This window comes from Neopelma chrysocephalum, unplaced genomic scaffold (genome assembly GCF_003984885.1).
Source record: "Neopelma chrysocephalum unplaced genomic scaffold, ASM398488v2 Primary Assembly neopelma1_43, whole genome shotgun sequence".
In the NCBI taxonomy this organism is placed as follows: domain Eukaryota; kingdom Metazoa; phylum Chordata; class Aves; order Passeriformes; family Pipridae; genus Neopelma; species Neopelma chrysocephalum.
The window spans coordinates 21,797,934-21,811,783 of NW_020897702.1; the positions used below are offsets into that span (position 1 = coordinate 21,797,934).

Below are 13,850 nucleotides of genomic sequence, written 5' to 3' on the forward strand. Positions count from 1 at the left end.
CTATTTTGTATGTATTCTTTCACAACTCAGTATCTTCTGGGTTAGCATAATATCTCCAAAGGAGCATGAATTGCAGTTCCCTTTTACTATTTGTCATTACCCTTTCATCTCTGCATGAGACTGACATCTGAATCTGCTGGCCTTTGGCTCTTGCTCCCCTGGACAAGATCCTCTTTCTATAACTGTATCCTTCTTCCAGCATGTACTTGCACAGTGGTTTGCTCACTATCTTGCTTGGTTTTGGCCTTGGTGCTCTTCTTTCAATCACATCTCCACTCCAGTGGCTCCCTTTTTATAGAAGTATTTTATGATATTTAAAAATTCCAACTTTTTTTCTATTCCCTATTGGTTGTGCAACTCCTATTCCCAGTTCTATGTGTGCTAAAGAATTGAAGGGTTTGTGTTTCCCTCACTGGCCCTCAAGAATACCTCCTTCCTTACTCTTACCTATGTCTTCAAATAGTGGAGCTCTCCATTTCTCCCACAGAACATTGTAGGTCTGCTCAGCCCAGCACTGGTTGTCCTATTAAGCAGCTACAGCCACACTTGAGCAATAGGATTGTGATAGATCCTCTGTGTGTCTTCTGTCTGCAAGAGCACCATGGAAGACCTCAGGGAAGTTACCATCTCCCCATTTCAGTCCTCTCTTTGGACCTAACTGATATTCCTGAGAGGACAGAGTTGCCACTCAGCTTCTCCCATGGTCCAAGGAAAAAGAGAGAGAGTCAGAACATCTCTTTCTCCCTCTCTATCTCTCTCTTCATGAGCTGCTGGCAGATCTGGTGCATTCCTGGCTTACACACATCAGTTACATGTGTTGAACCTGTGCCAGTGATGTACCTCATTTGGACTGTGGCCTCACATAACCCAAACACATGGAGCAATGTATTTCCTCCAGAAGCCTTCCCTGTGTTAGTGAAACCTTGTAGCTGCATGTACAGAGCTCGTGCTCCTTAGAGAATTTTGTTTATAATTTGATTTAGCCAATGATACAGAAAGATGAAATTATAGTGGTCAGGTTACTCTTTCTGTTATATAGTGTATAGTTCTGTTATATAGTTCTGCTGTATAGTGTCAGGTTATTCCTCTGTCCATGACATTTTGCTTGGTATGTGGAAAACTTGTCAGCCAAAGTCTTTTCTATTGAGTCTTGATTTCCAGTTATCAAACCTGGCACAATCATTCACTGCAATTTTTCTGTTTGCATTGCCATGATGCTGTTCTTTTGTGCTGGTGGAAATCAGTGGAGAATCTGCTCCCAAGTCTGACAGAGCAGTAGAGAAACATTGCTGCAAATAAATCTCATGGTTTTTGCAAAGCAAAGTGGAAACATTTGAGCTACAAGAGCTTTGCACCCTGAGCTGTTATTTTTGCCTAACACACCCTGAGCTAGAGCTATGTTGTTGTAGCTATGCTGATGAGAGCACATTGTTTTCTTTAAAAAAAATCCACAAATTTCTGTGAAGCAATTCGCTGCAGAGCTCACTTTTGACTGAAATGCAACATTGCAATAATGCAGAAGTGTTGAGAGCTTAGCACTTCCTGCCCAGCATGTAGCTGAAGCACAGGAAAACATAGGGTTCTTGCCATATAAAATGCTTTTTGGTTTCTGTCCAAAGAAGCATTGCTGGGAAGTCTGACATTACACACAAGTTGGCATGGTGGTGGGGAAGTGCCTCCTTATTTTTCCCAGCATGGCACTTGTCCAGAAAACTTTGTTATTCCTTTCATAGTTATCTTAAAGACTTTTTTTTTTCTCCTCTTGCAGAATTTCATACAGTGAAGCAGTGGAAATTTTGAAGCAAGCTTCTCAAACTTTCACTTTCAAGCCAGAGGTAGGTTGTTGCCAGGTGACTTGTCCCTGTGCCTGTTCATGTGCACAGCCTGAACTCTATAGAATCTCCTTTCTTTCTGATACCACGGGAGTTGTTCCTTGGCACAAATTATCTGCCTTCTGGGGTGTTTGCTGGGTTATCACCCAGGTGAAACTTTTGGCCTTTGGGGTTGAAATGGGAGCAATATAAGGAGTGAGATCTGTAGCAGAACAACACGTAACGCTTTCAGGGAAGGAAGTGATGACTGTGCTGTTGAAGGACCAAGGCTTCAGCAAAGGCACTTCTCTTTCCTGTGTGTGAGTAGTGCTGGGAGTGTTGCGGGTTCAGTACCAATCATCTAAGGAGAGTTGCTGCAATAGTCCTCAAATAAAGGAAATATAATAAGGTAGCACCAAAAGTCTGACAACAATTAATAAGCCAATACCATGTCAAAATACCATGTAATCTAGAAGTACATAAAAGGAATCCCTTTTCTTTCCAAAGCATAGATGTTGACTGGGAAAAAGAATAACATGCTAGTCTTTCTAACACTGTCAGGTTATGGTTTTCTAAAAATCATATTTTGCACAATTTCAAACACACACACACCCCAGTATGGGACAGCATTTGTGGTGGTGCTCGCCTCGTGTATACTCTTTAATTGTTATCTCATTCTGATGCCTTGAGGAAAATAACCCTCCGAAGGTCCGAAGCCACCTTTTTATCCAGTTGAGTAACTGTTTCATCTCTGCATACCAGTGGGTGTAGAACCTCAGATCTCATCTGTACTACCTTGATCTGAGACAGCAAACTTGGGATATTTTCAGATGAAGAGAATCTGTGGGAGGTCTGTTCCAGTCTTCCCCTTCTACTCCCCCAATATTTTTTGCACGTCCTATAAATGGACTTGAGGTCTCAAGTCAAAAGCCACAAAATTTATAACATCACTGGAAGAAAGGAAAAGTGAGGGGCATTGCAAATGCCTGAGGTTTCTGATAACAAAGAATTTAATAGGATACTGGGTTTTCTTAAGTGAGAATTAATGTAGCATGTAACACAGCAGGAAATAGAGGATCAGCCCAGAAAAGCTGCTTTCTATATACCAAAGGTAATACTGAAATAAGGCCAGTTTGCGGGGTCAAATAATCTGACTTTGGATAGGTGCCTATTTCTCTTTAGATATGTGGAGTATGGTTTGGGTGTTGATTTTTGGGGGTGGTTGATTGGTTTTGTTTGTTTGTGTGGTGAGGTGTTTTTTGGGAGGTGATTTTGTGGAGGGTTTTGCTTGTTTGTTTGGGATTTTTTTCTGATTTGATACCAAATGCCTGGGTTTGATCTGGCCTTGCTCTGTGAAGTTAAATCATATTATTTTCCGTGCTTTGCTGTGCCTTAAAACTTGTGAAACTGCCTTCTTAGCAGACTTTTCCAGTGACCTGTATGAAAAGCTGCTTTGCTTGGTTTCATGTTATTCAAAGCTTCACATCTTCTACACATGGATTTTGTTGGGTCTCTTGCCATGGGCAAGATGCTCAAAGGCAGGTTCCCAGGTCCCCTTTGCTGTCTTTGCAGTGGGGCTGTGACCTCCAAACAGAACATGAAAAGTACCTAGTGAAGCACTGTGGTGAGGTTCCTGTGTTTGTGATTAACTACCCATATGACCTCAAGCCTTTCTACATGCGGGACAATGAAGATGGACCTCAACACACAGTGAGTCCATGGGTCACACTTCCACTGCTTTTTTGGCTAGGCATATGTCTCGGCCTACTGATAGATAGACTGATGAAAATAATCATCTGCTGGGCCTCTGTGCAAGAAGTCCAAGAAAAGACATGACGATCCTGTCTGGTTCTTTTCCTGTTGCAGAAGAAATCCCCAAAGCAGGAACAACGGGAGGGAGAAGATTCAGGAGCTGGGATAGTGTTAAGTTTTAGCTTAATTCCCTTAAGACAAGTTTGGCATAGTTTATTTCTTTTCCTGGCAAACTTCTGTACTATTAGGTGAAAGGCCTAGAATTGCATGGCTCCAAGCAGTCTGTGATTCTCTTGTCATCCAAATGTAGCATCCATGTAATGCTCAAAAAGCAGATGGGCACAGGAAGTAAGCTCTTTATCAACAAGCCTCATGCTTTGAAGGTGTGATTTCCCAGTTGAACTGAGAAAACCTGAAGCATTGCTTCTGCTACAAAGAGCAGCTACCCTACCATGTACCACTTTCACTTCAGTGGCTTTAGTTCTAGAACCACTTCAGCTGTGGGGTAAGAAAAGTAACCCTAGAAGACAAAACAGAGAAGACAGCCAGCCCAAACCTAACAGCCTAAGTGGTATCACTTGGATCCTAATAGTTGGATCCAATACATGAGTGGCACTGATACCATATCCACTTGAGCTGGCTCAAGGAATGGGGGCAGATAGGGCTGAACACAAGCTACAGCATTAGAGCAGGGAATCAGGGCTTCAGGAAACTTGCCCATGTGTCTTTGCTGTCTTGTGAGCTGCTGTTGGGTTCTTTATAACCCCGCATGGGTTGTCACCAGAGTAACTTAGTTCAAACCACTTGCTGTAGATGTTCTCAGTGTGGAACATCACTGCTGTCATTTAGGTTTTCTGTAGATTTACTGAAGTTTATCCTTGCAATATTTCCTCCCAGCCTTCTCCTGTCAACAAGAGACTTTTCAAGTATGTGCAAATACTTACCTAAGTGTCACAGACTCTGGAAGAATTACAGTAGGGTTTTACGAACAACCGTCAGTGTCAACTGTACTTCTGCCAGTCACTGTGTGGCTATGGGGCATGACTTCAACTAGTTTTCTTTCTGTTAAGGTTGCAGCTGTTGATCTCCTCGTACCAGGAATAGGGGAGTTGTGTGGAGGCAGCTTGAGAGAAGAGCGACTGCCCTTCCTTGAATCACGCTTACAGAGGTATGGAAAACCTGCAGGTGCCAGGAGACTAGCCTGCTCAGGAGAGTGTTTGAGCAGCCCACAGCGGTTGGCAAGACAGAGGAGTGGAAGGTCAACCAATACTATTTAAAAGCCTATTTTTGTCTTTGTGATATCTATTTATACGAGTAGGTGATTGCAAACTGGTGAAGAAGTTCTTATGCTTCTGTTGGAGGTATGCAAATGGCCTCTCTGTTTTAGATCATCAGAGAAGAAAAGTTTACTTTATGCTAGGAGGCCAGGGCAGCTGAATGCCTCAGCTCTGCTGGGACTAGCTGATACAGGATCCAATGAGAGGCACTTCATCCTTGAGCCTTTTCTTCACAGTTTTTGTGGCTGAGAGTGGATTGTAAAGGTGGAAGTTGTCATGTAGACAGAACTTAGATACATTTGTCATCACGCTGTGTAACTGAGGAACTGCAGTTTTGGTTGGAAACTTTGCTAGCTGTGATGCAGCTGGCCTTGGTGACTGGCGTCATTTCAGAGAATATGGTTCTTTGCTAACACTTTGGTGGAAAGCTTCACTTGGAAGTGCCTGAGACGTAACTGTGTCATATGGGCTTTTTCACCACTAGCAAAGATCATGTGACTTTGAGTAATTTTAGGCTAAATTCCATGTCAGAATATCAAAGCTGCTGTTTAATTAACAATAATCGACATTATAGATGGGATAATTCTCCATAGATAATTACTGTCTGGATCCTGTCTGATTGTTCAAAGGAACCTTTTGTAGAATCTCAGAAAGGTTTGGGTTGGAAGGGAGCTTAAAGACCATCTAGATCCAACTTCCAACCCACCTGCCATGGCCAGGGACACCTTCCACTAGATCAGGTTGTGCAAAGTCTCTTCCAACACTTGAACATTTCTACTTGCGCAGTCATACACTTGTGCAAAGCAATTTTGGCGGAGGATTAATCCCAGGGTAATACTGTTTGCACACTGGGAATTAATTTATTGCTGAAATCAGCCACATGCTCACACAGATATGTCTGGTGAGTGAACAGAAGCAATATCCATTTCAACATAATGAATCCAAAAGACACAAGGCAATTAAAATCACCAGAACATTGATTCTCCATTTTTAGTGTAGGATGATGATATTCCCTGTGCTTCCTGCTACTCTCTCTGTGAGCTCTCTGAAGCAGGCATGCTTCAGCTGATGTAGTGTTGCCTGCTGCAGTTTTTCACTCGAAATTTTTCGCCAGTAAGATCTAGAGTCCACAGTCCTCAAGTTGTGGGGCTGGAGGAGAGTCCATATGGAGTTCAAAGCCAGACTTTCTTGTTTATCAGGAAAGTCTTAGAAAGTATTTCAAGCTGCAAATGGGGTGTGACTTCAGTGACCTTACAGCACAGCTCTGCATTGAAGAAGGCCTGGAAAAATCACACCTCCTTTCACATGCTTCTCTCAATTTTGAGTCCTCAGGATCTGATTTTGCTGAGCCAAATACTTTGTTTAGGCTTTTAAATTCTATTTCCTGCAGACCCAGCATAACCTTAGAGATAAAGAAGATGATTCTTGTCTCCTTATACATGCTTCATACAATAGCTCTCCAAGGCCAAGTCAGGGACAGCTGCAGTGCACTGAAGATGGGAAAAGTGGTCTCTCTTTGACTGCTAAATTTCCTGTTCATGTTCAGAGAAACAGAAGAAAAACTACAACTTTGCTCAGTTTATGCCAGGGCAGGAAAAGGAGAGAAGTTACACAGGTGGTGATGAGAAAAAGACATTACAGAAGTTGACACACATTAATAAAGCTACAGGAGTTCAGTGGTTTTGTGCACTATGAAATGGAAGCCACATAGGGAAGACATTTTGACTCACCCATAAATGAGGTTGGCTGCATGTCATTGTAAATTTAATATTCGGGCCATAAACTCGAAACATTCACAAGCAGAGTTTACTGATATGCGATAAGTTACAAATATGTACAAGTCTTTGTGTGAAGGTGGGATCAATCCTGTATGTTGACAAAACAAACTTGGCATTTTATGAAACATGTTGGGAATTGTTCAAGATTGTCTACCAGTTACCAGAACTGACAGCCACTGATCATGTCTTCCCTTTATTTCCCTTCATTTCCTGCCTTTCCTTTTTGGACTGGGTGTAGTCACACGCTCTCCCTTTTCTTGTAGCATTCTCTTCCAGGCTTGTGCAGATCAACTCTGTTCCTTTTACTTACAAGGGATTTTTTTGTTTGTTTCACAGATTAGGACTCACAGATGCCTACCAATGGTAAGATGCTATCTTGCTCTGCAAGCTCTATTTCTTCTTTTGAGACTCTTTAAACAACTATTTATCTTTTTTTTTTTTTATTCTGTTCTTGAGGGAACATCTTTTGGCCCAGTTGCCCTGCCATCACTGCCAGTCTAGATGGAACAGACAGTTCATTTAAACAAAGTTTAATGCTGCTTAGTTTATCCTCCCCATTTGTCCACTCACAGCACAGGTCATTCCTTTCAGGATTGCATGAAATGCATTCATTTACAACCCATAATAATTTTTGATATTAAATCTTTAGGCTGTGTTGGAAGTTGAATAGATTCTGACCACCATGCATGAGATAAACAGGTTACAGAACCACAAGCAATTTGTGACCTTTAACAACCCTATGAATAACCCTATGAATTGCAACCCTTTGCAATTGACAGGACAATTGCGTCGAAAAATCTTCCCTAACAAAGTGGTTAAAGCAATTAAAGCTGTCATTCCAAGGAGACAGATCAACCTTTGAATTATCGGTTTAACCTCTTAAAAAGACAGGAGGTTCTTAGTGTTCTTCTTGACAAGTGTTTCTTGGTATGTACTTTATCATAGCTACTGAGAGTGTGCTAGTGCAGAGAATTTTAAATTTAGAAGAGTATATTCAAATATTCTGCAGTATTTGGATTGATCATTAAGGAGGCTGTCTTGAAAAAAGACAGAGTAAGTGTCATTTTCACAATATGAAATCACTTAGGAATAGCACAGTATATGGCAGATCTTTACATCATCCATTTGCAATTAAATGTCTTCCTTTGTTATTTGTATTTATGGGCCAGAATACACCATATCCCTTCATGTGAGGGAAGGATTATCCTGAACAAGGGTATAAGTTGTGTGGTTAGATGCTGAAATACAGCCTGAGGAAGTCTGATGTTCAACAGCAGAACCTTCCAGCACTACTAAGATAGTGCAGCCCTGCTTCATGCTTCCCTCAAGAGAAGTTTTAAGACGTGGCCTGTTCCCCATGTGCATTTTCATGTGATAGTAGCAATCACATTCTGGAAACTCTTCCTCCTGTAATCTTGTTTTGGAGACTCTTTCCTCCTTTATTCACTCTGCTCCATCACAGATAATGTAACATCCCAGAGAAGATTAAAGCTGTTGTTACCCCCTGCCATAGCAGGGTCTGGTGTCCTAGAAAGGTGCAGGATAGGAGTAATTCTGGATGCTTCTGGACTGCAGTCCAAAATCTGCCAGAAAACTGGTAGGTGGTTTGCCAGCATCCATCTTTTCAGTGGAGGTGGCAGGAGAGACTGAAATTAATCTCCTCCAATTTAGTGATTGAATTGAGTTTCCAAAGCTGGCTCGCAAACTCCTTGAAGAATAGTTGAGTCATTCCTTTTCAAATATAATATTTGCTGACTTTAGAATGTGATCCCTTTTGAAGCCCCTTAATCATTGATGTATCTGACTCTACCTGTTTTCTTCTCCCACTAAACATGAGGATATTGTGGAATCTGACTGTTTCTAGGACAGCTTCAGGAGTGCCTTGCTTGTGGGAAAATCGTAGGGCAAAGAGGCAACTGGTGATCTGAAATGCTGTTCTGCTTCTTGCTATTCCTACCTTTTAGAAAACTTTCCCAAAAAAGTAGATAAAGTGACATGGTCAAACGCCTCTGAATCTTGTTCAGTACACTACACCTTTCCTGTTGTGCAGGTTTCTTTCCAAAAAGAGTATGAGTTGGAGAAGTATTTGGCTTGATTTTGCAGTTATTTTATCTTATTTTCACACTTCTTCCTTTGACCTGTAGATAGAAAAGAGCTCAGTGCTGTAGATGATGATCTTGGCTAAACTGAGAGGTCTGTGTAAGTGAGGTGGGAAAGCCGAGCAATCAGAGTTTACTCTGGAAAGTCACTTGCTTTCTCTGTGACCAGGGAGTATTAAGCATGTTCCTTGCAAACAGGATCAGGTCCCCTGTTTACAGCCTCCAAGTGCCAGCTTAAAAGTAACACAGTGGGTACTTTGTAATAATGAACAATCACTACCATCAGCTAGAACAGCATTTCAGACAGTGTTCCTGCATGTAAGGCACCCATTTCCTTACTCTGATCATCATGATGCACATCAGTGGAGATGATTGTCTCATACTTTACAGTCCAGGTGCCTTTCTTATCATCTGACACTGGTGAAAGTACACGGTGGCAGAGCAGGTGGTGTCTGCCATCTTCAAATGGATTTTACTGTGTTGTCTTGGCCCTGCTTCTGCTCTGGATGAAGAAGACTGAGCTGTGTTGGGCTCTTTAATTTCTAATTTTCTTTGAAGCTTGAATGTTGGAGTGTTGTGATAGGTCTTTGTATGGCAGCATAGAAAGGAGAGGTTGGACTTAGGGAACAGCACCACTGGTGAGCCACTTGCAGCCCATGGCCAGTGACAGCATTCATATCATCCTTTAAACCTCCTTCAGAGCCCAGTGAAAACAGGTTTCCCATCACTGTCCTTGGCAGTTGCCTGGTCCTATCACTCTTGATTTGGGGAGAGACTGGAGGCCTGTGCCGAGCCAGAAAGAAGCAGGAAGAAAGTCAGTACTAAAGCCAGTCAGAATGTGCCCAAATCTCACTCATGTCCATGGGACTGTTTTAGATTGGTGTCCCTGAATGGTTTTATTTGTGAATACACAAGAAGCTTTAGCAGAGCAGAAGCTCCCTGAAAGCTAAGACAGTGTTTGACCCGGCATCAGAACCTGGTGGTGCTTTGCATGTTTATTTCCTGAAACATTCAGTAAAATGATCTTTCAAGTATCATTTCACTAGTAGTTTTTCATTACCCTTTTTTTTCACTTGTTTCCTCTAGTAGTATATTCACTGTCATGAACTGTTCAAGAACTTCGTTCTTTCGGTCTTACTTTTTTCAAACTGGCCACAGAGGCTTCAGTTTAACAAGGGTGTTGCAAAGAAGATCAAGATTATATTTGTTTGGAAAGGAGACTGAAAAGAACACATTCTGCTCTTCTAGCACATGATCTTCTAACGTGGCACATAACATAACAAGCTCCTGGAATTCATCGCTGGGGGGGTGTTGTTGCAGCACATACTTTAGCAAGATTCAAATCGCTGAAGAGCTACCAGTCCTCAGGTCCAGAACATGAACTTAGGGGCTAGCTGAGGTCACAGAAGCTCATTTTCCCTGTGGAATAATGTTGCACAGTCCCTCAGTTACCAATGGAGGGCTCAGCTCTCCTCTTAAGTATGAGTTACTAGCAAAAACAGCTAGACTAGTTCATGACTGTTTTTGAGGTGAGAAACATCCAATGTCTGGAGACTACTGAATGAAGGAAAACCTCAGGGAGCATTTTCCAGTCTAAAGGGATTTTTCTCTTCATCTGCAGGCAGTTACTTTTTCTTTCATCTGTGAAGAATGGAAAATTTCCCAATTCCTCTGCTTCTTCTAAGCACAGTCATCAGAAAGGATTCACAGTCTTGATCCTCAGCACGTTTAATTCAATAGACTTTTTCCATTAACTTTGATGGGTTTTGTTTCGCTTCTTTTGCCAAAATGGCTTCTCAAAGTGCTTTGAGATCTACAGATCAAAGTCCTGGATAAGTAAGGGTAGAATTTATTATTATTGTTCATCTGGAAGAAGCTGAGTTATTTCTTCTTCTTACAATGACTTTATAAACTCTATTGCCAGCAAATGGGGAGAGAAGATGCTAGGCTTAGTCTAAACTGCCTTTGCAAGGCTGAGATGTACTTATAGACATCATCAGAAATCCTTGTGCTGGTACTTATATTCCTAGTTACAGCTAAAGTTGTGACCAGCTGGTTTGCAAGTTCTGCTCAGAACTGCTGAGCTGGGTCACAGTGATCTGCCACAGCCAGGACCCATATACCTCACATTTATGAGGTCTTTCCTATTTCATGAGTCACCACCCTCAGCATCAGGTTTGCCTATCAGATGCCTTGCAAACCCTTGGAAAGCTGTGAAGCAGAGCTCCCCAGGGGCAGTTCCCAGGGTATTAGCAGAAACACAAGTTCTTATTAATGCAGTCTGTATGAAGGGGATAGAAATGGAGACCACCATGCAGTTGCACAGTCTGCATGTTCACAGCCTAAGCGTAATCCTCATTATAAGGTATGGGGTGGATACAGCTGAGCCTTAGTGAGCCAAGCTAACTAAGCAGCAGCACAGATAGAAGGCACGTGAGTCCCAGTGATCAGAGACCATTCTTGAGTTCAACTTGAAGTATAAGCACAACTGCACTTTGTGTGTCAGTGCTACTAGGAAGAAGTAAGATGTGCTTCTATTTTTACTATTTGGGCAGTAGAGGGAAGGGAAAAACACTGGGGGGGGAACCTGAGGATTGAGTTGAGTGTAATAAATGGCTTCTTAAATTTTAACTACTGTTTATGAACTGCAAGGAAAAATAATATTTCATAGTATAAAAGGCATACTGTCAAGCTGACTGCTAGAGCATTCTTGCAGCTGTACAGTTTGTGGGAGAGTGCTTTTATTTTGCAAGTAAAGGTGATCATTGACATTACTTTGGCTTCACTGTTAAAATACAGTCTTCAAGCCAAGAAAATTCTGATGTCCAAGCAAGTACACTCAAATATATATAATGCATATTTATATATATAAATATATATACACACAAATATAATATTTCTTTGCAGTTCATTAACAGTAGTTAAAATTTGAGAAGCCATTTATTGCAATCAATCCAATCTTAATTTTATTCACAGCGTTTTCCCCCCTCTATTCCACTGCCTAAGTAGAAAAACATATATATGCATTTATATTTAAGTGCACTTGATTTTCTTTTTTTAAACCGGGATGATAAAATATTCATACACCAAGATTAGAAGCATGTAATACATCTGGAGTCACTCAATCCCTTACTAGTGCATTCATATAAAGAAGAATGCCTTTGTGCCCTCAGCAAGCTCAGAAGCGGCCCCACAAATCAATAGAACCACTGAGATGTTTTTCACTCCTATTAAAATAAAACCATTGGTGACAATTTGTAGCTGTAAATACAGTATCACATCAGCTACAGTCCAGCTGGGAAATAGGGAATTCTAAAGAAGAACCATCATAATCTTGTTGACACCCATATATTTGGGATATCTGTTTTCTGTGCACAACAGGTGCTGTTCTCCAAAATAAAATACCTTGTTCCAGATCTCATTTTTAGAGAACATATATTCAAGTTTTTTTGCTGGCTTACTATGGAAATAAATGACTCAGTCTATAAGAGTGATTAGGGAAAAAGTAGCAAAAAGCCATCTTAATTACCTTAAAAGAAAAAAAGTCTGAAGGAATGTTGAGCAGACAGCAAGACCTACTTTGGCTTCTGAAGAAATTACTGAAAATTAAATTACTTAGGCTATTGAAAAGCAAACAGAAAATGAAAGAACTTGTTTTAGGGCAGATTTCGACACCAGCATGGTGAAGGCTAAACAAACCCAAGAAGGCAGCTTCCTCTCCAGCAGTGGAAGTGCTTTGTGATTCTGTAGGAACCTGGGTTTGTAGCTGTGCTAGGAATATTTTAGGTACTAAAATTTACAAATGTGCTTTCCATATGAGCAGAGCTATGATGTTCAAGCTGTTCTTCATACCCAAATAAGTTCTTGCTCCTAAACAAAACATAGCAAAGCATAGCTATTCTGGGTTAAATGGGTTTGCACCTGGGGTTTCTGCAAATACAATTCTGCCTCTTCACACCCCTGACCAACACCACCTGTGTTGACAGAAATCAAAGTGGTCAGGGTCAAAGGGAAGTAATTTAGATGGAAAGCAAAACCGTAGATAAAAGACTCGCTTTAATTACATCAGCATAACTGTGCTGCAAACGTAACTGTCTGTTTAAATTACAGGTACCTAGACCTCCGAAAATTCGGCTCAGTTCCTCATGGAGGCTTCGGAATGGGGTTTGAACGCTACCTGCAGTACATCTTGGGAGTTGACAATATCAAAGATGTTATTCCTTTCCCCAGGTTCTCTCACTCCTGTCTCCTGTAGCTCAGCAGTTGACTCACATGGAGAAAACTGCTGGTGTGACTATCCATATATAACATACTAGGATATGACTGTGTTTTAGTGTGAAATCAAGATAATTTTTATATCAGTGAAACTCTTGGTAAATTTCATACTGGCCTGTTGAAAATAATATATGTTCTGATGAGATTATGGAAGCACACTGGCAGTTAATTTGACAGCAGCTCGTGTCTTCAGTGCACTTCAGGAGTATTAGTAAATCCCACTTAACTAAAGGGTTAAGATTCTCATGAGACTAGTACAGGCCATGGAGGTACTAAATAAGCATTGTTGGGAGGTAGCGGGGGTTATGTGAAATATTAATAAGGAGATGTGACCTAAAAATATTGTCATGGCAGCAATACACTTGCTGTTACAAGATGGCTACTGTAAAGCATGATTCTCCCCACTCTGAATTAAAAGCAAATATTGCTTACCTTGGAAAAATCAACCAAGCCTACCAAGGAACAATGTCACCTTGATATGCTGGAGCAAGTCAGGTGAATGCTTGATTTTCTGAATCATCAATAAAGATGTACTGGGTTGTTTTGTAACTCTGTGGTTTCCTCTGTTATAAAACTGTAGCTCTCAGCACTAGAGTGTTTCCTTCAATGTCTTTAGTAGAGCTTTCCTGTTCTGTATACCCAGATTTGTTGCACAACTTCTGCAGAATGTACCTGTCTTCTGTCTCCAAGAGAGCACACATTCATAGCAGAAAGAAATGTTCAGTTAGATCAGAATTCATTCATCCATCTTTACAGAGCCAACTTGCAGTTTATTGGTGGGGTTTTGTTGTTGCTTTGCATTTGTGTTGTTATTGAGAAAATTTCTCATGTGCTCATCGGACCAAACAATTTTGTCTA

General features: G+C 41.1%; 1 protein-coding gene across 4 annotated transcripts in view; it reads left to right on the plus strand.

The window, feature by feature from the left end:
* The window catches only part of NARS2 (asparaginyl-tRNA synthetase 2, mitochondrial), a 51,862-nt gene extending 38,321 nt beyond the window's left edge, over positions 1 to 13,541 (plus strand). For 2 of the 4 annotated variants that reach the window (XM_027677568.1, XM_027677569.1), the window contains exons 10-14: positions 1,769 to 1,835; positions 3,309 to 3,521; positions 4,634 to 4,731; positions 6,955 to 6,981; positions 12,828 to 13,541. In XM_027677568.1, coding sequence (XP_027533369.1) covers positions 1,769 to 1,835; positions 3,309 to 3,521; positions 4,634 to 4,731; positions 6,955 to 6,981; positions 12,828 to 12,972 — 550 coding nt within the window. In that variant the 3' untranslated portion in view covers positions 12,973 to 13,541. The remainder of the gene's footprint in view (positions 1 to 1,768; positions 1,836 to 3,308; positions 3,522 to 4,633; positions 4,732 to 6,954; positions 6,982 to 12,827) is intronic. The other 2 variants (XM_027677570.1, XM_027677571.1) reach the window with 1 other exon arrangement.
* The last annotated feature ends 309 nt before the right edge of the window (positions 13,542 to 13,850 follow it).